General features: G+C 37.5%; 1 protein-coding gene and 1 pseudogene across 2 annotated transcripts in view; both read right to left on the bottom strand.

The window, feature by feature from the left end:
- Positions 1-22: 22 nt before the first annotated feature.
- Positions 23-8,629, bottom strand: LOC111334709 (ephrin type-A receptor 5-like; annotated as a pseudogene). The gene is made up of 13 exons (XR_015990831.1): positions 8,472-8,629; positions 7,713-7,821; positions 7,532-7,581; positions 6,786-6,929; positions 6,300-6,376; positions 5,967-6,072; positions 5,757-5,818; positions 4,563-4,661; positions 3,971-4,087; positions 3,219-3,368; positions 2,657-2,701; positions 1,750-1,901; positions 23-1,235 (listed from the first exon to the last, which is right to left on the bottom strand). The product of XR_015990831.1 is annotated as an ephrin type-A receptor 5-like (transcript).
- Positions 8,630-14,851: 6,222 nt separating this feature from the next.
- The window catches only part of LOC148725386 (ephrin type-A receptor 4-like), an 11,721-nt gene continuing 2,990 nt past the window's right edge, over positions 14,852-23,582 (bottom strand). Inside the window, exons 3-17 of the mRNA XM_088731490.1 lie at positions 23,335-23,582; positions 22,375-22,577; positions 22,199-22,262; positions 21,428-21,530; positions 21,247-21,296; positions 20,500-20,643; positions 20,322-20,398; positions 19,988-20,093; positions 19,778-19,839; positions 18,588-18,686; positions 17,995-18,111; positions 17,242-17,391; positions 16,696-16,740; positions 15,792-15,943; positions 14,852-15,279 (exon numbers count right to left, since the gene is read on the bottom strand). The exon at positions 23,335-23,582 is cut by the window's right edge and continues 115 nt beyond it. Coding sequence (XP_088587616.1) covers positions 15,036-15,279; positions 15,792-15,943; positions 16,696-16,740; positions 17,242-17,391; positions 17,995-18,111; positions 18,588-18,686; positions 19,778-19,839; positions 19,988-20,093; positions 20,322-20,398; positions 20,500-20,643; positions 21,247-21,296; positions 21,428-21,530; positions 22,199-22,262; positions 22,375-22,577; positions 23,335-23,582 — 1,864 coding nt within the window. The 3' untranslated portion in view covers positions 14,852-15,035. The remainder of the gene's footprint in view (positions 15,280-15,791; positions 15,944-16,695; positions 16,741-17,241; positions 17,392-17,994; positions 18,112-18,587; positions 18,687-19,777; positions 19,840-19,987; positions 20,094-20,321; positions 20,399-20,499; positions 20,644-21,246; positions 21,297-21,427; positions 21,531-22,198; positions 22,263-22,374; positions 22,578-23,334) is intronic.

Genomic DNA, 23,582 nt, shown 5'->3' with positions numbered 1-23,582 from the left:
CGTATAATAACAATAGCCTTTTTTAATTAAAATATCCCGTTGTTACATTAATTTGAGCATAGTTTTCTGAGTTGGTTATGGTATACTTAGTGCAATTAAAAAAGCTTGGCATCAGCCAGAAAACAAAAAAATTTTTTTTTTCCTATAGCAGCTGTGTTCTTATGTTGATTGTAAAGTACGTGCTCGGATCTTTATAGACGATTTCGCCTTGGAATTTCGTTTAACAGATTTCAAACCTGACATTTTCTGCTGTACTTCTATTCTTCCCTAAAGTTCAAAAACGTTGTCTCCTAACACGATATATGCATATACGTATCTCGGTATTATAAAACAGACGTTTTCTATACTAGGGCCCAAATTTTGATTCCTAAGCTTCAAAGTAGTATATGTTGTTTGAGTTATAATACTTGAGTATAATAGTTTTGTACCACTTGCTACGTGTACCATTACTTTGTTAATTTTCAGGAAAAACCAAAGGGGAATCAGTCATCGTTGACAGAGTATTAAAGGAAGATTATAGAAAATTAACTCCCCACAAGGGGGGGGGGGGACATTAGTAAAAGACAGAACCTAAGGGGGAGTTAGAAAAATTTTATTATGATACTCCCCATCCCTCTCATGCGATAGATAAATGACCAGGGCCCAGTTGTTCGAAAGCCGATTAACGTTAACACAGGCTTCAATTTTAATCCAGGTTTCTATATATCTCTGTTCAAAAGCCCTTTCGGGATGATTTTTTCAATATTTTATTTAGAGCATTCAATCATCAAATTGTAGACAAATGGAATAAAACTGAACTTTTTTTTAAAGCTTTCACGCCAACCCTTGGTTATCTTAACTCAACTTTGAACAACCCGGCCCTTTCCCGTACAAAATTAGATATATGACAAGGTTCGTTCATGATGCGGTAGTAATTTCCTCCTGCTTATTGATAACCAGCTCAGTTACAACAGAAAACATTCCCGAAATAGCATTTTCTTGATTTCATCATGTTATCTAATCTGTATCATTTCCCTTGTTATAATGTTGTGATTTCATAGCATTGATATTTTTTTGCATTTCGATGCCCAATCAAGCTGATAACCACTCCTCTCAGTTGTTTGTCATTCAGTTCAGCGACTTTGTTCATATCATCAATTCTTGCTTCTCGGAATAATTCAGAATACTTATCCATGTTGTTGTGTTTTAGCCACTCGTCCATCGACTGGATTTCTGGGGTATGGCTTCCCTTAATACTAGAATAATGTATGAATAAATTAGTAGGGATTTTTTAGGGGAGCGTATTTAACCTGGAATTAACGATAACTTGACTTTCCCTTTTTTCTGAGCTTTTTCACTCAATTTCATTTTTTGTAAGTCGGGTCTTTTGAGCGGATTTTCATGTGGTTCTGGTGCGGAATGTTATCAGCTTACACGCTCATCGCATTTTTTCAGCCCTTTTTCAACGCCCACTAGGTCCGCCACCAAATTCGGTCAAGTTACCTTAGATGCTTTCAAATGCACCTCGTGAACTGCTTTGTAGTCCTCTAAACACAAATCAAGAGAGGGCAATTTAGAAGAAATTTATGGTCTTTCAAATTTATTGAAGGTTGATGGAGAAAAGTTGCACAAATGGTTTCGTAGATGACACTGCAACATAGAAGACGAAAGAAATCACGCAAATGCGAGGAAGTGAGCTTTGTTACCGATCCTTGCTCACCTTTCCTCGACGAAAATAACTCATTCTGTTATAATACGATGGAAACTTACCTCTCTGAAAAAGAGGATGAATCATCATTTAGAAATTCCGGGGATCGAATAAGTTCATCCAGGCGACTGACAATGTCGGAAAAATTGGGCCGTTGGGTTTTGTCTTTATGCCAGCATTCGATCATTAAATTATGGACGATTTTCGGACATCCCTGTACAAACAGATATATCATTTTAGGATTAGTTCTTAGTGGAAATGATCTTAACTGTTTGAAATATTTCAAAACCCACAAAAAAGGTTTCACCTGAACATTTGATATGATTGTGTTGTCAATTACCTTCGGAACTGGTTAATATGAGAAGGGCGAAGGCTGAGGAATTTTTTTTAGGGGGGGGAAGCGGATGATTTTTAGGAATGCGGATGGAGGATCAGTCGTGTCTAACAGAGTTTAAGGGCGGGGGGGGACTAAATAGAAATGGCTACAACGCGAGGCTTCATCAGAGTACTACAGAGCCTTATGGGGAGATCAGGTAAATATTATTTTAATACAACCAAAATCCTTCGACCCTGAACCAGTCCCTGCAAAGCATAGCTGGAGTGTTACATGTTAGTGTTTAAATAATTCCTTCCCATCTTCTCTCGATTTCTTTATTTTTAAGTCCTTATAACTGAGTGCTGCTACTCTTTTATTGTTTTGGCTTGCTGTGGTGTTTTAGTGATTCTTGTGATGGTAGTAGTTGGATTTAAATGACACTCTAATATCACTCGAAAGCGATAACATGTCCAGTTTAAGAACAAGACGTCAACAACAGAAAATGCACACGAGTGAATCAGATAGGATATACACCAAATGCAACCAAAAAATTTGGTGTTATGATAACGACAAAAACCCAATGAAATTTACTTTGTTTTTACTGTAAAGGAAAAGTCATATTCAGTAGTCACGTTTGTTACTGCAAGATCTACCTGTGGAGCTGGTAATCTGTATCCAGTTTCCACTCGCTTGATAACCTTGGAAAAAATGATAACTTTTATCTAATAAGATTTACTTTACAAAGTCACTATGTAATACATGCGTTTTATTGACCAAACCTGTGGTCAAGATTGCTGGATATTGGCCAAGTCCTATTTTTGCCTTTTTATGGACCCGGACGAAGTTGAGGTCCATCAGAACGAGGCTAATGTTCAGCCATATTGACCGAACGAACCTAATCAATAGAAAATTTAATATAGAACAGAAAGATTTCGCTTTGTTAAGAATAAAGAATGACGTGCTCATTCAAGAGCCTAGAAAGAAAGACAACTGTTTGTAGTACGGTAAACTCACAAAAGTCGTTTGTGTTTTCTTTGTTTTGAGCGTTCCGTGCCGTTTTTTGCGACTCCACCGCCGACACTGTCCAAGAATTACGAACTCTGTAAGTTGAAGTTCTCGTCAATAGGAACTTGCCGCTGTTATGAACCGATCATTCTTTTAGGCTCTTTTCTGCACAGTTCATGAAAATATTCGTTATTAAGCTGGATCACTTACATCGAAATTGTCCCAATTCCAGTAAGGTCTGTCACAATATGACATGATCTCCCACATTAGAATGCCGAAGCTCCAAACATCACTGGCTGAACTGAAGGTTCGATGCTGAAGTGCCTCTGGGGCTGTCCAACGAACTGGAATCTTGCCCCCCTTAAGAGTAATTGAAACAAAGACATGTATTTTAAAAGAATGTAGGTCACGTGTTTTCACTAAAACTCTATACCTTCGCTTTGTGGCCGCCTTTAGCAAAGAGTGTTGGAAAAGGTACATAAGATTAACAGGAGACCTGATCAGCGGGAACAAAGTGGGACCGCACCTTGTGAGTCACCTTTTTTCACATCACACCTAACCTTCAGATGAACCTTCGGAACATAGTCAAATAATGGCGGCTGCCAAATCTGGAATGGAACGGTCCAAATACAAACACTTCTGTCTCTCGTAACGGATTGGAAGTTGGCAGACTAGGTGAGAAAGTTACAATGTACCAAGAAATGGAAACAATGAAATGAAAAAATTGATCTCAGGGGCGCTTTTCAGTCTTAAATCTTTGGAAGTCTTTCACTTCAACAGAAATCAAACAAAGAAGAGCGTGGAATACTGCCAGCTTCAGTGGGTGGCATAAATTAGACATAAGAAAGGCAAGAGTGTGAAAAGGGAAAAGGTGATCGTCTCTGTCATCATTTTTTACGTGACACTTATCATAAACGTTAGCGTATAACTTAACGTAATTGTCGATTTGAGTCAAAAATTACTTGTGTCGTGTATTCAGCTTGTGCTTCATCGTCGTCAGCCAGTTCTCTTGAAAGGCTAAAATCTGATACTTTACACAACATGTTTTCACCCACAAGAACATTGCGAGCTGCCAGATCCTAAGTTAAGACAAACATAGTAACAACTTTTTAATATTCAATCAATTTTTAGCTATAACAGCAAAATTCAAAACATATAAATGCAGAATAACGCCACATGCGTTTGGATCTTGAAGTATAAAGCCCTTGAATTCATCACTTTTATTTGAAGGTTATCTCATTGAAACTGAAGCTAGTAAACGATCTTGGGATGGACGCTGATCTCACACTTCTGCGGCGCGCGTTTCCTCCTACAGCTGATGTCTTATGAGAATTAAATATTTGGTTGGTTCTCCTCTTTGATACGATAGTGTCAGTCACCGGGTCTTATGTTTTTCCTCCCTCTTAATAAGTTAACTGATTCCACACTCAAAACCCAACTGGAAACAATGGACGAACAACCACGCATTGTTTTGTCCAATACTAAGAAACACAAGTGTAAAGGTAAATTTCAACTAAATTAACGATGAAAATAAAATATGAATATAATATATACCCTATGAATGAAATTTAATTCTGACAGGTACTTCATTCCGTTAGCCACAGCTCTGGCCATTCCAACCAACTGAAGGCTCGTCAGTCGACCATTTCGGTCCTATGAGGAAATCAGAAGACCCGTTAATCGTTTAACCCTCCAAGTCTTACGATGACTGGGATCTAGTTTCTCAGCCTCCCTGCCGAATCACACATTAATTTAAAGAATCTCATGAGTGTTAAACAAAATTTCCTCGTCAGTACCATAGGAAATATAAAAGGAGCAGTATGAAGAACATGCATACAGATGTAAGGGTGAAAGGATTTAGATAAAACGTACGACTCACCATAATAATAATAACAATTTAACATTTACATTGCGCAAATTAACATTGGGATATGATCAAATGCGCATTACAATTTTTTGTGGGGGACTTAATAGACTGCTTGCAGCAGTTTACAATTTTTTGTGAAGACTAATTTTAACAGATGCCCCCCATAACAGTAAACAGGCCAGACCACAACACCGGGGGCTAACTCCCCTACTCTTTGCGATAAATGTGTGGGCTCTTAATGTCCCCTGCTAACCAGTACAGAGAAGATTCAGGAGAAGGGGCCTACGGTTTTTCGTTCTTATCCGAGAAGACTAGAATGTCTAACCATTTACAGATATCATAGCAAAGGCAGCACATTCTCCTCAGTTATTTGAGTGTGGGTCCGGTCTGGGGCTCGAACCTACAACTAAGCAGATTAGCAGTTGGGTATTATTTCGGAAGTTTATTAATGAATTTTATTTTACATAGCGTAGTGACTGTAGATTAGACAAAGTCATATTTTATGCTCTTTTCGTTTTTATTCTGCTTATATTTTTATCATTTAAACAGGAACCCTTTGATAACAGTACTCATGTCCTGAGGGACTATCCTGTTCATTGTTATTATGACTATTATTACTATTATTACTTTTAGAACACTACAGTTACAGTCAAAAGGTGTTTATAACACAAAATGAGCAGTTACAAACGTAAGTCATCCAAGCAATCTTTTTTGTACTGTCTTTTTTCTGAGTTGTTGTTATTAGCTGTTGTTGTTTTTGTTCTTTATGGGAGAAAATTCTTAAAACCTCGCCAGACGAGGTCAAATACCAACTCCTTGTTGTTATCTATTGCTAACGAAACGTTACTAAGCGCACAGAAAACTAGATGTAAATAAGAAACCTTTAAAAAGTGATCCAATGATCCACTCTCCAGGAATTCTGTTAGAATCATCATTGGTCTACCTAAATGCATAGAAATTAATTCAACTTTAAAATCTCGAATCATCTTAAATAACAGTGTGTCTTTGGTTTTAATGCAGACATAACGTAGCTTCATGATTTGATTGTCGAGTCTTTGACACAAATTATCAAGTTAACGTTCTCCACTCACTCTGTGTCACCACTCCGATGAGGTGGATAACATTTGGATGATCAAACTGGCCCATAAGGGACGCCTCGGAAAGAAAATCTTTTTCATTTTTCTCACTGGAACCAGGCTGATATGGAAAGAAAGGAATATCATTTCAGCAAAATAGTGCATTTATTATAACATCATAGCGATACTGGATGTATAAATCTCCCTATCTATATGGGATGAATTATCCTTTAAGAGTTCTAAATCAGTGGTGCAAAGCTACGCGTATCCGCCAAAAAATATTGTTGGGTGGGTCTGACTGAATGACATAAGGTATAATTCTTATAAGTATTTCGTGACTGAACTGACCCTCAAGACTTTGACAGCAACCACCTCCTTGCCTTCACGAGATTTCAATATTCCTTTGTAAACATCCGCAAACTCCCCTTAAGAACAAAACAATAACTGAAAGCGAATACATATGTGACAAATATATATATAAGAGCAGAAATGTAATGGTCAAGAGGCCAACTCCAATGTAGCTTTGTTGGTTTATTAGCTCGACGTTTCAAAACGTCGAGCTACTAAACCAACAAAGCTACGTTGGAGTTGGCCTCTTGACCATTACATTTCTGCTCTTATATATATATTTGTCACATATGTATTCGCTTTCATGACCATTACATTTCTGCTCTTATTTACGTTATTTCAAGAGCCCACGATCACTTCAGTGATCCTCCAGGCAGCGCGTTTGAGACTGATTAGCATTGTTTGTTTACAAGCTTCTACTTAAATATATATATAACAGGTGCGCAAAAGCTAAAGATGATCACCTGTTGGTATCAACATATCTACCTGTTCCTATAACTCCTTCAAGTTTAATGTCTCTTCTTTTTCTTTCAGTCGTGAATGATGTCAAAAGTTCTTGCAAGTCGATGTAGTCGTTAGGGTCGATATAGGTTCGCTGGTCTCGGGGATTCGGGGTTTGAAGTTCACTTCCTAAGGAAATAAAGTTTCAGGAACTATTAAATTACATCACACCTTTAAATTTAACATCTCAGATAGGTATTCAAGATAAGAAAGTAATGTCATTTCTATGCATGAAGGGCCAACACTGCCAAAAAGTGTCTGGTTTGAATATTACCTTTGGTTAGATCATAACTGCTCAGCTCCATTTATATAAGTAGCTCCGACAGAGTAGTAGTAGCGAGAGAGAAGAGAGCAGAATCGTATATTTATTTACAATCACTTAGCTGATTATGAACATGCATATACGGTTGGGCGTCTGACGTTAATCATATCAATAGAAAATGTACAAACTCTGTAAATCACATGGCCATTAATATTAAAATGATAATTCTCCGAAACAACAAAAATATTTCACAAGATTATTATTGGTAATAATTGATGAAAATGTTTTAGTTGTAATGATGTAAATTTACTTATCGTTCAAATCTGATCGAAGAGACAGGTTTATGATCGTATTTTATTTTGTTCACAGCCGCACACTTAACTCGCTGTCTATTAGGTGATAAATAGTGAATAACTAAACCTATCAGACTGCAGATTTCGTGATATAACGCTAGCAATACTAGTCTTACCTTGCTGAAGGGCCTCCATGTAGGTTTGCTCTGCACTCTTTTTACTTCTCCTAGTTAAACACAAATAAATGTATCATCTTTCTTTGGATAAAAAGATGCAGTTTCGCTCCCATTTGACTCAAATCAAGACCTGATGTTAACGTTGATTTAAAAAATTCCTCACGTTCGCCCAAAGGCTCACCTTCTACGTGACACGACAAAGACAACAATGGCCACTACCAGTATAATAAGTAGCAGTGCTCCTCCTCCTCCAGCTGTGTAAACAATCAGCCGTTTTTTCTTCAAGTTATCTGCAACACGACAGTAATTACTCAACATTTCAAACAGGAAATTTCCTGAGCAACCAAAAAAAAAAAAATTTATCCGCATGTCTAATCTTTTTCCTGGTCCGATAGACACAGCGGCAAGTTGAGTGCGCATGCTTGGCAGATTTGGCGCATTCGAGAAGAGCTTTGGGGTTCCAGCGTGAATGAATTTCGTTTGGTAACGAGCGTAACATCGTTTTATACTCTTTTTCCCAGGGCTGTCATTGATGTGGACCAAGTGGACAATGTAATGTAGGGTAAGTAGCGTTCTTTTACTCATAGTTGATCCTAAGCTGTTTTAAATTTATGCAGACAGCTAAAGCGACAGTAGTCGCTACGAACTTCAACTCGTAGCGATCATGTTACGGATGCTTTACTTTATTGCCTAAATTTACATCTGTTTCTGCAACACTTTTCGTTGAGCGAGATGTCTAATGGAGGAGGTTCGAAAAATTTCCTAATAACAGCAACCTTATCTGTTTCGGTTTGAACTTATCCTCGCAAAATGAAAACAGTTACTATTTTCTTTACAAGCATGTGCACTCATGTTGCCTCTGAGTAGGCCTGAAAAACTCTATTGGTCAACGACTCTATCTCACCGATATAAATTGCTAATTTTTTTTAACCTGGTATACCTTCGCATTTTCCTACTGCATTTTCCATCCCCTCCCGGCATATACAACTTCCATTAAGTGAACTAATGTTCCAGACCCCATCGCTCTGACAATCCAGGCTTAGAGTGCCTTGCTTGTTAAGGGCATCAGTAACACAACCAACTTCAACTGACTTTGTGTTGTTTGCTGGAGCTATTGTTTGTGGTAGAGAAACCAAGCTTCTAACTTGAGTCGATCTTGGGCAGACGTAATAACTAACAGTGACGGAGTAAAGAACACTACATGAACCCTGGTCATTAAATGCCAAAACGATGTACTTTCTTTTGACTCCTACACGAAACGTTTGAGACACTCTGATTCCAAGAGCTGACGGAGCTGTTTTCGCAATCTTGTTATAACTAGCATTGTTTGTTAGAGGATCGGGTCCCGTCGGTTGCCAGGACTGATGTTCGTATAAGTGGAAATGATTTGTGCAATAATTCCCTCCTTTGGTCAAAAGTGACGAACAGTTTCTTGTTCGGTACTGGATGGTAACAAAGACTGTTTTCACCCCACTGTGGACTTCGATGGGATCAGTTCTAAGCCAGTTGTTTGGTTGTGGAAATGCGTCCAGAAAAACATCACACGTTGAGTAAGGTGTCTGCATTGTCCACTATTAGAAATAACCAATTTATTTCATTAAATCATGAAGTGGTTTAAATATGAGCTTAATTAGCTCGATCTCCTTTAAAAAGCCATTTTTCAATGACGGAGTCAATTTCAATTAAGTAGAACTAATTTAGTAGGAGTTCCGGTTGTGAGCATTGTTGAATTTTACTCTTGGGTTCACACCATTCGCTGAATGATTAGAAGCAAAAACTTTCTTTCGTGTTTGTATGCGTAGTCCAGAAAATTCAAATTTATCTGCATTAATGCGGAGGACAGTATTTTAAAGAACCAAATAACCAGATTTAATGTTTGACTTCTTTCGCTCGCAAATTCAAGTGAAAAAAAAACCTAGGATGTTTTAGAATTACACATGTCAGTAGCTAAAAGTTTCAATGATTCATATCTGTTTTTCACCGTTTGAGCCCTTTTTCCTTTGAAATATTGCTTACTAAGAAGTAATTTTTAATGTGTTAAACTATTCAAAATTTGTTGCAAAAAGTTTCTGTGGAGGTGGAATGAGGAATGCCCTTTTGTTTTTCAGGGGCAGTGCAGGGGTATTACAAGTACTATCGTATTTGGCAGCTAACCACTACTCATTCACGTTCGAGTTCGAGGGACTTTGGAAACTTTATTGTCTGATAACAAGAGCGCTAACGTTTTGCCCAGTTGATCACGCTTTGTCCTACCAAATTATTTTAGAGTAAAAGTCAATTTGATCCTCTGGTAACGGTTTACTTATGTAAACGTTTGGATAATGAGCGTATTCTTGACATTAATTCATTCTCATTGATAGGCTCAATTCGTTGCAAACAAGGAAGAGCCGGAGAGAAAAACAATGGATGAAAATGAAAACTTTTATTGGCCAGAGCATGATGCCGAGAACTTTGTTTTGAATTTAAAATCGAAAAAGAAAAGCAGATAAAGGATTTGAAATTAACATGTTTACGATATGAAGGAACAGGATTTTAAATTCCTGTCTATTTATCTAAATCTTCATTTACTCATAAAAGACAGATCAGCAATGTAAGCAATGAGTAGAGAACATTTTGCAAGCTACAAGTTCCCGAGCAAACTGCCCTGGAAATCTGTCTGACTATCATTTCTGGCGTTCAAAACGTAGTAACTTTTTAACCTCATGAGAAGCAGTAACAAAATACTTTTAAACAAACGTCTGAGATGCAACTAATCACCTCAATTTTTGCGGTGGGACGGCTTACAAAACAGTCGAAATATAAGATCTTACCCCATAACCAGTTGCCGTTGCTGGCCTCGATAGAACCCAAATCCAAGGTTTACCTGGCGTTGGCTGCTTTTCTAAAATACCTTTAGATAATAAAAGTCATCAGGTCAATAATGCACCTTTGAAAAGTGCTTTATACTACAAAATTCCATGTCAACCATAATTGGCTCATATCCAAAAAGGGTTCAATTAGTGAGATGAAAAATGTAAAGTAACAAGTTGTACTCGACTCGACCTGTCTGTCCTATATTATTTTGTCGACGAATTTCGTAATGCACATTTATTTAATGACCCAAAGTATATCGTTTTTCCATTCTCGCTTAGGACTCGTACATCATCTTTGACTTAAAAACTTATATAGAAATAAACTGTACGCAAATATCAACTAAGAAAATATTGCAACATTACTTCATACCTTCATCGGCCGATGATAATATTAAAATACGCAGGAGGGTAACGATTGTAACTAAGCTGTAATGCATGTCCGATTGCACCTTGAGCCACAGAGGAAAAAAAAAAAAGTACAGGCTTGTCATAGTTTAAAAGGAAAAGATGGGTAATAGTCTTTGATCGTTTAGATTTGTACGTTTTATTTAAGAAATAGATACTGCACTTTTCTCCAATTGAAACCGAATTCTTGATATTGGATTATTCATTCAGCTAACTCCCCTGCACTGCCTTTAGATTTCTTAGATGAACTGATTACAAATTGCACTTTCTCTAATGAAATTTAGGTACGTGCAACAGATGTCCCAACCTCTCAATCACATCTATAACATTTAATGTACTTTATCAAAGTCTTTTTGAGAATTTATGAGTGTAGATCGAATTAATATTTTGCATGGCTTCCCAGAGCCTTGACTAGGCAGTAATTGAAATGGTCTCGATTGCGTATAAGTCACGCGATTTAGCGGAAGAGTCGAGAATGACGAAAATGAAAGTGACGAAAATTTTGAAAAAATAGCAGCCTAGCGTTTGAGAATAAAACGCAACATAAGTCAGTCCTGTTTTTCTTAAAACTATGCACCAAGGATCTCCTCAAGAAAATCATCGTAACCCATTGATTCTGAACCAGGCTTGTAATGCATCAGGAACGTTTCCATCACGATATTAGGCTGAAGTGCCTTGAGCAGGCATGACTTTGCCATATGATAATCGTAAATTCACTGAATTATGACGGTTATGACGGTCATTTGCTGCCTCTTTAACCGCTCGGTTATGCGTCAGACACTGTGTATGTGTCTCACTCAGTGCGGATCGAGCTTCCTCCGCACCGAGCTGTGGTCCTCTGGTACCAACTTCTGATACATTAAGAAGAGCAACGCAACTGGTGACTATAATGTTACTCGGAAATCGGCCCGCACTCGGGAGTGAACAAAGTTTTGAATGGTTAAACTGCACTTAAGAACTGCTATATATTATATAGAGAAATTTTTCCCTTAGACCCATTCGATTTAAATGATGGAAACAAACTTAGAAATCCGCATAGCTCTTGTTTGTCATAAATCAAATGTCCATCCGTTACAAATTGTTAGCATCTGCTGAATGTGAATACTTACCTTTACCGTTCTTACGATTCAAAAATTGACTCCTATGCTTACTCGCATAAAGATCGTATAAAACAGGCCTGACGGTCGACAAACAAGTTAAGTTTTTTTTCCAAACGGACTTTGGATTGTGGAATGATTAACTCATCTACTTTCCTTATTATATTTAGATGTTCAATCGAGGCTTAACTCTTCAATGGTTAAAATATTTATAAATTGCACTTCCGCTGATAATATTAAGTAAACAGCCAGAAATGGGAGACTGTCAAGTCACAGAAACTGAAACTGAAGAGTGCACATTCTCGATATATATATGGCTTTTTCTCGATATATATGGCTTTTTCCGAATTTATGGAGGCTACCTAGAGCATAAGCTGGGGGAGAAGCCGATGGAGCCATTGTGATGAGTTCGGTATCACAGCGGTAGTCGAACTCTCAGCGAAACTGAGATAGACAAAATGAAAGTTGTACAACGAAACACAATGGGAGAGATCGTTTTTTCCCCTAAATCATGCGTCAAAGAATGCCACAAGCAAATCTACTCTGAACCCATTAATGATGATAAAGGCTCTCATTACATCAACTTTTGAATAGAATATTAGTCATAACTGCCTCAATGGTGTCTTCTATACATTTACTAACGCTCACTAGTTTTAATTTCTCTTTAAGTCTGATCTCTTAAAATTTTCTCAATGGCGACGGCGACATTCTAAGGTGTCATTACATTGATGGCCGGCTGACTCTATCACAGACTTTTCTACTTTTTCCTTTAGATACCTTCTTTTGTATCGCACGGTAGTCTAATCATGTTCATTGGAATTCACTATGTTGCAAAGACGACCGGAACTGGCGCTTCTTTTGTAAGAAGGAAGTTGGTTTATACTGTACGTTGAGGCCGTGCATAATACTGTTACGAATTATACCTATTGGCCAAACGTTATTGCAAGTAGAATGCGTCCTAACGATTTACAACTTGAGTACCTCTTTATACTCGTTTAATTGATTGTTTACAACAGGATCGGGACCGTAAATAAACCCTAACTAAAGGGGCCAGATGAAGAAAGGACACTTTCTTAGCCTCCCACACGTTTTTCTTTGTTTCTGCCGGCGGAAATTAAAATCTGCGCCGGTGATAACATCGTTCTGCGCTATTATACAGGCACTGCGGGTACGTGGTGTAAGAATAATATAATGTGTGTAGCGCATATTTTTAGGCCATCTGACACTGCAAGTTATCCCTCTAATTCTTGAGGCTATTAATGCCACCGTATCTGCCACCTGTTTATATAGACAGCGTTGGAGATATGTTTTTCGCCGAGCATTACAACAAGGAATTGGAAAAGCAACAACAAAGGAATTATATGCAAAATATTTATTCTCATTTATATGATTTTTCATGACAGATGTTAATAAACTAAGCAGATTTACTGCACGAAATGGTGGCGCAATGCTAGGTTAAGCTTCCCTCGCGTGTAATAGTCACAATAGACGCAATTGCATTAAAACAACCTTGTTACATTAACTTATAGTTTTCTGAACTAGTTATGGTAAGCGTAGTGCAATTGAGGAAGCTTTGCATCAACCAGAAATTAAACTTTTTTTTCTACAGTAGCTTTGTTTCTTATATGGATTGTAAAATACGTGCTCAGATCTTTATAGACAATTTTGCTTTAATTCCTTTAAGAGATTTAAAACCAGAGATTTTCTGCTGTATTTGTATTCTTCTTTCCTAAAAGTTCCAAACCACTGTCTCCTAATAGAATATCATTTCAACGTAGACTATTGAAATAAAAAAGGGAACAATTCAAAATAATGCAACTGTCAATATAGTAAAGAAAAAAAAGATCAAAATTAAACAAAAAGATTATTGGAATAGTCAAGTACAAAACTTCTCTGTGATAGAGTATTTCAGTTCTAAGTTATAACCTACATACATATGACAGTGAAAACACTCACGAATTCTTATATTTCTTGCATAAAGACTCAGACTTTCATGTGTAAATATGTATCTCGGCATTATAAAAGAGAAATTCTCTATACCATGCCCAAATTTTGATTCCTAAGTTTCAAAGTGGTATATCTTGTTTCAATAATAACACTTGAGTATAAAGTTTTGTAGTACTTGTTACGTGTACCATCACTTTGTTCCAATGCCTCGTGTTACGATGAGAAAAAAAAATAAAAGACGGTCTCTCTTTCTATAAGGTAAGGAAAAGTCATTGAAATTTTTTACTTAGTTCTTATTAACCGAGCGGGAGGTCTGTATGGGAGAATCTTGACCGAGGTCGCCGGTACAGACCGAACGCATTGAGGTCTGTAGCAGCGATCTAGGTCAAGATTCTCCCGTACAGACCGACCGACCTAGCTCGATTAATAAGATGTTTATTCTATGGCTGTGTCTTATATGCCAATTTTTTATAATCTTTGTACCTTTCTTTTCTAGACCGGTCTAGATGCCGGTCTAGATGGGAATCTAGACCGGAAATCTGACCGCTTTCAATATTGATTTCAGCCAATAAAATTAGTAAATTCAGTAGTTCCCAGTCCTTGTGAGACACAGCCATATAACAAAAGTAAATATAATATGATTCAAGGAATTTGACAACTCTTTCCAGAACGTAGTGAAAAACGAAAGAGGGATCAGTCATCGTTGACAGAGTATAAAGGGGGGAATATAGAAAATTTACTTCCCATAAAGGAGGGAGGAATCATTAGAATACGACAGAGCCTAAGGGGAGGTTAGAAAAATTTTAATGTGATAACCCCCAACTCCTCTCAAGCGATAGATAATGACCAGGGCCAAGTTGTTCGAAGGCCGATTAGGTTTCTATATTTTTCTGTTCAAAAGCCGTTTCGGGATTAATTTTCCAAATTTCTTTAAAGCATTCAATTATCAAATTGTAGACAAATGGAATTAAAACTGATATGTTTTTTAAGACTTTCAGATCTGAAATCAATCTTCACACTAATCCTTGCCTATCTTAACCCACCTTTAAACAACCTGGCACTGTCCATTACAAGATTAATTTTAGATATATGACAACATTCGTTCGTGATAAGGTAGTAATTTCCTCCTGCTTACTGATCACCAGCTCAGTTACAAGCAGAAAACGTTCCCGAAATTGCATTTTCTTGATTTCATCAGGGCATCTAATCTGTATCCATGCCCTTGTTATAACGTTGTGACTTCATAGCATTGATACTCTTTTGCATTTTATTTCGATGCCCAATCAAGCTGATACCCATTCCTCTCAGTTGTTTGTCATTCAGTTCAGTAACTTTGTCCACATCATCAATTTTTGCTTCTCGGAATAATTCAGAATACTTATCCATGTTGATGTGTTTTAGCCATTCGTCCACCGACTGGAATTCTGGGGTATGGCTTGCTTTAGAACTAGAATAATGTATGAATAAATTAATAGCGATTTTTTTAGGGGAGCGCATTTAACCTGGGATTAAAGAGAACTTGACTTTCCCATTTTTCTGAGCTTCCTCAATCAATTTCATTTTTTGTTAGGTTAGGTATTTTGAGCTGATTTTCGTGTGCTTTTGGTGTGGAATATCATCAGCATGCGCGTCCATCGTATTTTTCAGCCCCTTTTTCAACGCCCTCTATGTCCGCCACTTACATCAGTCAAATTACCTTGGATGCTTTCAAATGCACCTCGTCAACTGCTTTGTAGTTCTCTTAACACAAATCAAGAGAGGACAATTTGGACGATATTTATGGTTGGAATTTGATGAGAGTTGATGGAGAGAAGTTGCACACGTGGTTTCGTAGGTGACGCCATAACAGAGAAGACAAAACAATCACGCAAATTAGAGGAAGTGAGCTTTGTCACCGATCCTTGATCACCTTTCTTTGACGCAAATAACTCATTCTGTTATAAAACGATGGAAACTTACCTCTCTGAAAAAGAGGATGAATCACCATTTAGAAATTCCAGGGATCGAATAAGTTCAACCAGACGATTGACAATGTCAGAAAAACTGGGCCGTTGTGTTTTGTCTTTATGCCAGCATTCGATCATTAAATTATGGACGATTTTCGGACATCCCTGTACAAACAGATAAACTATTTTGGGTTAGTTCTTAGTGGAAAGGATCTTAACTGTTTGAAATATTTCAAAACCCACAAAAAAAGTTTCACCTGAACATTTGATATTATCGTGTTGTCAATTACCTTCGGAACTGGTTAATATGGGAAGGGGGAAGGCGGAGGAATTTTTTTTAGGGGGGGACGGATTATTTTCAGGAATGCGGATAGAGGATCAGTCGTCTCTAACAGAGTTAAAGGGCGGGGGGGGGAATAAATAGAAATGGCTTCAACGTGAGGCTTCATCAGAGTACTACAGAGCCTTTTGGGGAGATCAGGTAAATATTATTTTAATACAACTGAAATCCTTCGACCCTGAACCAGTCCCTGCAAAGCATAGCTGGAGTGTTACATGTTAGCGTTAAAATAATTCCTTCCCATCTTCTCTCGATTTCTTTATTTTTAAGTCCTTATAACTGAGTGCTGCTACTATTTTTATTGTGTTGGCTTGCTGTGGTGTTTTAGTGATTCTTGTGATGGTAGTAGTTGGATTTAAATGACACTCTAATATCACTCGAATGCGATAACATGTCCAGCTTAAGAACAAGACGTCAGCAACAGAAAATTCAAGCGAGTAAATCTGATAGGACATACACCAAATGCAACCAAAAGGTTGGTGTAATGATAACGACAAAAACCCAATGAAATTTACTTTGTTTTTACTGTAAAGGAAAAGTCATATTCAGTAGTCACGTTTGTTACTGCAAGATTTACCTGTGGAGCTGGTAATCTGTATCCAGTTTCCACTCGCTTGATAACCTTGGAAAAAATGATAACTTTTATCTAATAAGATTTACTTTACAAAGTCACTATGTAATACATACGTGTTATTGACCAAACGTGTGGTCAAGATTGCTGGATATTGGCCAAGTCCTATTTTTGCCTTTTTATGGACCCGGACTAAGTTGGCTAATGTTCAGCCATCTTGACGGAACGAACCTAATCAATAGAAGATTTAATATAGAACAGAAAGATTTCTCTTTGTTAAGAATCCAGAATAACTTGTTTATCTTAAGAGCCTAGAAAGAAAGGCAACTGTTTGTAGTACGGTAAACTCACAAAAGTCGTTTATGTTTTCTTTTTTTTGACCGTCCCGTGCCGTTTTTTGCGACTCCACCGCCGACACTGTCCAAAAATTACGAACTTTGTAAGTTGAAGTTCTCGTCAATAAGAACTTGCCGCTGTTATGAACCGATCATTCTTTTAGGCTCTTTTCTGCACAGTTCATGAAAATATTCGTTATCAAGCGGGATCACTTACATCGAAATTGTCCCAATTCCAGTAAGGTCTGTCACAATATGACATGATCTCCCACATTAGAATGCCGAAGCTCCAAACATCACTGGCTGAACTGAATGTCCGATGCTGAAGAGCCTCTGGGGCTGTCCAACGAACTGGAATCTTGCCCCCCTTAAGAGTAATTGAAACAAAGACATGTATTTTAAAAGGATGTAGGTCACGTGTTTTCACTAAAACTCTATACCTTCGCTTTGTGCTCGCCTTTAGCAAAGCGTGTTGGAAAAGGTACATAAGATTAACAGGAGACCTGATCAGCGGGAACAAAGTGGGACCGCACCTTGTGAGTCACCTTTTTTCACATCACACCTAACCTTCAGATGAACCTTCGGAACATAGTCAAATAATGGCGGCTGCAAAATCTCGAATGGAACGGTCCAAATACAAACACTTCTGTCTCTCGTAACGGATTGGAAGTGGCCAAGTTAGGTGAGAAAGTGACAATGTACCAGGAAATGGAAACAATGAAATAAAAAAATTTGTTCTCAGGGGCGCTTTTCAGTCTTAAATCTGAGGAAGTCTTTCACTTCAACAGAAAGCAAACAAAGAAGAGCGTGGAATACTGCCAGCCTCAGTGGGTTGCATAAATTACACATAAGAGAGGCAAGAGTGTGAAAAAGGAAAAGGTGATCGTCTCTGTCATCATTTTTTACGTGACACTTTTCATAAACGTTAGCGTATAACTTAACGTAATTGTCGATTTAAGGCAAAAATTACTTGTGTCGTGTATTCAGCTTGTGCTTCATCGTCGTCAGCCAGTTCTCTTGAAAGGCCAAAATCTGATACTTTACACAACATGTTTTCACCCACAAGAACATTGCGAGCTGCCAGATCCTAAGTTAAGACAAACATAGTAACAACTTTTTAATATTCAATCAATTTTTAGCTATAACAGCAAAATTGAAAACATATAAATGCAGAATAACGCCACATGCGTTTGGATCTTGAAGAATAACGCCTTTGAATTCATCACTTTTATTTGAAGGTTATCTCATTGAAACTGAAGCTATTCAACGATCCTGGAAAGGACGCTGATCTCACACTTCTGCGGCGTGCGTTTCCTCCTACAGCTGATGTCTTGTGAGAATTAAATATTTGGTTGGTTCTCCTCTTTGATAGAATAGTGTCAGTCACCGGGTTTTATTTTTTTCCTCCCTCTAAATAAGTTAACTGATTCCAAACTCCAAACCCAACTGGAAACAACGGACGAACAACCACGAATTTTTTTGTACCAGTACTAAGAAACACAAGTGTAAAGGTAAATTTCAACTATATTAACGATGAAAATAAAATATGAAGATAATATATACCCTATGAATGAAATTTGATTCTGACAGGTACTTCATTCCGTTAGCCACACCTCTGGCCATTCCAACCAACTGAAGGCTTGTCAGCTGACCATTTCGTTCCTATGAGGAAATCCGACGATCCATTAATCGTTTAACCCTCCAAGTCTTACGTTGACTGGGATCTAGTTTCTCAGCCTCACTGCTGAATCAAACATTAATTTAAAGAATCTCATGATTGTTAAACAAAATTTCCTTGTCAGTACCATAGGAAATATAAAAGGAGCAGTATGAAGAACATGCATACAGATGTAAGGGTGAAAGGATTTAGATAAAACGTACGACTCACCATAATAATAATAATAACAATTTAACATTTACATTGCGTAAATTAACATTGGGATATGATCAAATGCGCATTACAGTTTTTTTGGACTGCTTGCAGCAATTTACAATTTTTTGTGAAGACTAATTTTAACAGATGGCCCCAATTTCAGTAAACAGGCCAGACCACAACACCGGGGGCTAAGTCCCCTACTCTTTGCGATAAATGTGTGGGCTCTTAATGTCCCCTGCTAACCAGTACAGAGAAGATTCAGGAGAAGGGGCCTACGGTTTTTCTTTCTTATCCGAGAAGACTAGAATGTCTAACCATTTGCAGATATCATAGCAAAGGCAGGACATTCTCCTCAGTTATTTGAGTGTTGGTCCGGTCTGGGGCTCGAACCCAAAACTTAGCAGATTAGCAGTAGGATATTATTTCGGAAGTCTCTTAATGAATTTTATTTTGCAGAGCGTAGTGACTGTAGATTAGCCAAAGTCATATTTTATGCTCTTTTCGTTTTTATTCTGCTTATATTTTTATCATTTAAACAGGAACCCTTTGATAACAGTACTCATGTCCTGAGGGACTATCCTGTTCATTGTTATTATGACTATTATTACTATTATTACTTTTAGAACACTACAGTTACAGTCAAAAGGTGTTTATAATACAAAATGAGCAGTTACAGGCGTAAGTCACCCATGTAATCTTTTTTGTACTGTCTTTTGATTAAGTCTGAGTTGTTGTTATTAGCTGTTCTTGTTTTTGTTCTTTACGGGAGAAAATTCTTAAACCCTCGCCAGATGAGGTCAGATACCAACTCCTTGTTGTTATCTATTGCTAACGAAACGTTACTAAGCGTACAGAAAACTAGATGTAAATAGGAAACCTTTAAAAAGTGATCCAATGATCCACTCTCCAGGAATTCTGTCAGAATCATCATTGGTCTACCTAAAAGCATAGAAATTAATTCAACTTTAAAATATCGAATCATCTCAAATAACTGTGTGTCTTTGGTTTTAATGCAGACATAAAGTAGCTTCATGATTTGATTATCGAGTCTTTGACACAAATTATCAAGTTAACGTTCTCCACTCACTGTGTGTCACCACTCCGATGAGGCGGATAACATTTGGATGATCAAACTGGCCCATAAGGGACGCCTCGGAAAGAAAATCTTTTTCATTTTTCTCACTGGAACCAGGCTGATATCGAAAGACAGGAATATCATTTCAGCAAAATAGTGCATTTATTATAACATCATAGCGATACTGGATGTATAAATCTCCCTATCTATATGGGATGAATTATCCCATTAAGAGTTTTAAATCAGTGGTTGAAAGCTACGCGTCTCCGACAAAAACTATTGTTGGGTGGGTCTGACTGAATGACATAAGGTATAATTCTTATAAGTATTTCGTGACTGAACTGACCCTCAAGACTTTGACAGCAACCACCTCCTTGCCTTCACGAGATTTCAATATTCCTTTGTAAACATCCGCAAACTCCCCTTAAAAACAAAACAATAATTGAAAGCGGATACATATGTGACAAATATATAACAGCTGCGCAAAGCTAAAGATGATCACCTGTAGGTATCAACATATCTACCTGTTCCGATAACTCCTTCAAGTTTAATGTCTCTTCTTTTTCTTTCAGTCGCGAATGATGTCAAAAGTTCTTGCAACTCGATGTAGTCGTTAGGGTCGATATAGGTTCGCTGGTCTCGGGGATTCGTGGTTTGAAGTTCACTTCCTAAAGAAGTAAAGTTTCAGGAACTATTAAATTACATCACACCTTTAAATCTAACATCTCAAATACGGTATTCAAGATAAGAAAGTAATGTCATTTCTATGCATGAAGGGCCAACGCTGCCTGAAAGTGTCTGCTTTGAATATTACCTTTGGTTAAATCATAACTGTACGGCTCCATTTATATAAGTAGCTCCGACAGAGTAGCAGTAGCGAGAGAGAAGAGAGCGGAAGCGTATATTTATTTGCAATCACTTAGCTGATTATGAACATGCATATACGGTTATGCGTCTAACGTTAATCATATCAATAGAAAATGTACAAACTCTGTAAATCACATGGCCATTAATATTAAAATGATAATTCTCCGAAACAACAGAAACATTTCACAAGATTATTATTGTTAATAATTGATGAAAATGTTTTTGTTGTAAGAATGTAAATTTACTTATCGTTCAAACCTAATCGAAGAGACAGGTTTATGATTGTATTTTATTTTGTTCACAGCCGCACACTTAACTCGCTGTCTATTAGGTGATAAATAGTGAATAACTAAACCAATCAGACTGCAGATTTCGTGATATAACGCTAGCAATACTAGTCTTACCTTGCTCAAGGGCCTCCATGTAGGCTTGCTCTGCACTCTTTTTACTTCTCCTAGTTAAACACAAATAAATGTATTATCTTTCTTTAGATAAAAAGATGCAGTTTCGCTCCCATTTGACTCAAATCAAGACCTGATCTTAAAGCTGAATTAAAAAATTCCTCATGTTCGCCCAAAGGCTCACCTTCTACGTGACACGACAAAGACAACAATGACCATTATAATAAGTAGCAGTGCTCCTCCTCCTCCAGCTGTGTAAACAATAAGCCGTTTTTTCTTCGAGTTATCTGCAACACGACAGTAATTACTCAACATTTGAAAAAGTAAATTTCCTGAGCAACCAAACACTATTTATTTTCAATCAGAGAAAATTAGCTAGAATTCACTAATTGGTTTCTATTGACACAATTTCACATTTTCCACCCTATCACTTTTCTATCAAACTACTTCCCTCACGTTTCTGTCATTATTTTTACCTTTTTTTCCCATTCATTCTCGCTCTAAGCAGCCATTTCCCGGTTTACGCCTCACGGCGAAAAAAAAAAAAAGAAATTCGAAGGACAATTCCTAAAATTTTTCATTCACAAGCTGTGGTAATCTTCTTAATCCTTAACCATCTTCATTCCATTTTGGTTAATCCTTACACCTTGATTGGTTTTCTATACCAGCAATGTCATTACAATCTTTCCCGTCTATTAAACTGTTAAAGACTCGTGACAAAGTTTTCTTACGTTAAGGCTCTAGTGGCCTGCTCCTAGACCTCTTTGCTGTCATCGTAGTCCAGCGTATGAAATATAAACTTGACAGAGCTCTATTCCCATTTTAGCAGATTTGATATTCCATTTCAGTCACGGAAATAGTTTGAAGGAAAATGTGAAAACTAGAATACATTAGTTGATAGTTCAATAATGCCAATCTTACAGCAGACTGACTTAACAACGGTAAACAAACTAACCTTTTCTCAGCGTGTACGTCTTGATCCCTGCAGGGCCTTTACCGATGTCATTTATAGCAATTACCTAGGGAGGTAAAAGCACAGTATTCATTCACGAGGTTTCTTTCTCAAGAGCATAAGGAGTGACGTCTACTGATGCTAAAGTTAATTCAAAACTTTCGATGAAGTTGGTCTACCTGAAATTCATAAGTTTTTCCCGCCCTCAAATCAAACTGCGCCTCCATTTTGTTAGTGATAAGAGTCTTGGTTTCTTTCGAATCATCTTCACCTATATAAGCCACGTGATACTCTTTGATGACGCCGTTCTTTTCCTTCAGAGTCCAAGATACAAGAACAGCCTTTTCTGGTTGTTCAACTGACAGAGTCGGCTTCCCTGGAACTAGTTTGTTAAACAGAAATAAATAAGCAGTCATGAACCACGACACTCCAATTAACCCTCATAAACATTTAGCTCATAATCTCTGTGCAGAAATAAATAGGGTCAAAAGGGATCGAATACGCCTGTCTCGCTCGGAGCATTTTTTCCACATTGAGTCCGAAGGGAAGCGCGAAAACGTATTTGTGTCAGAATTTACACATGGAACAGAAAAGACATTGGTGTAGTGTTTAATTAGTTTCGGTTACGAGTTACCACGTCACGCAAAAATAAAGTCATTGGTTATCTTGGTGTGAATTTTTAACTTGATTAAACAAAATCACAAATTTTACCAAAATACGAAGCTATTACAAGACCAGAAGTCAAACGCTAAGTTTAAACTTGGTTTTCAGGGAAACGATAATTTACGCAAACACCGCTTTGAGCATTTAAATGTTTGGGCATGATTGGTCAAATCCTCATGAGGAAGGCCGTAGGTCACTTTAGGCACTAAAATAGCTAGACTGTGGAATAACGTTAATCTGCATTAAGAATATTTCATATCGTTCCGCTTCAGACTTACTACATCTTCTATCATTGCCGGGAATAATTTAAGTGCTCCGTTAAGTAAACCAAACCTTGTTTTTAGCTTCATTGATTCAGACAAAGCTTTTTGCAAAAATTATAGGGGAAACAGCCCTGACTCTACCTAAGTACTATTTTTGAGAAATAAGTGGTAAGGGTTTGTATGATATTCTATTTAATCTGTATACTGACTTACGTGATCCGTTAGTCCTTATGGTAACTGCCGCGAAGTTTGCCTGAACTCCATATTTCATTTTCGCCACATCGCTTACTCGGTTCCTAGCGTAGACTTTCATTGTGTAGTTTACAAATGGAGTAAGGTTTCCAACAATAACATGAGTAGTGCTCAAGACGTCCCTTCTTGGTATGAAAATGATATCACTCCTGCAAGGTTTCTCTACGCACTTGCTTTCGCCTTCACCTTCACATGGTCGACGGCATCCA

The sequence above is a fragment of the Stylophora pistillata genome, chromosome 8, assembly GCF_964205215.1.
Source record: "Stylophora pistillata chromosome 8, jaStyPist1.2, whole genome shotgun sequence".
Lineage (NCBI taxonomy): Eukaryota > Metazoa > Cnidaria > Anthozoa > Scleractinia > Pocilloporidae > Stylophora > Stylophora pistillata.
The sequence above is the reverse complement of the archived record's forward strand: the minus strand, read 5'-3'. Positions and strand labels throughout refer to the sequence as shown.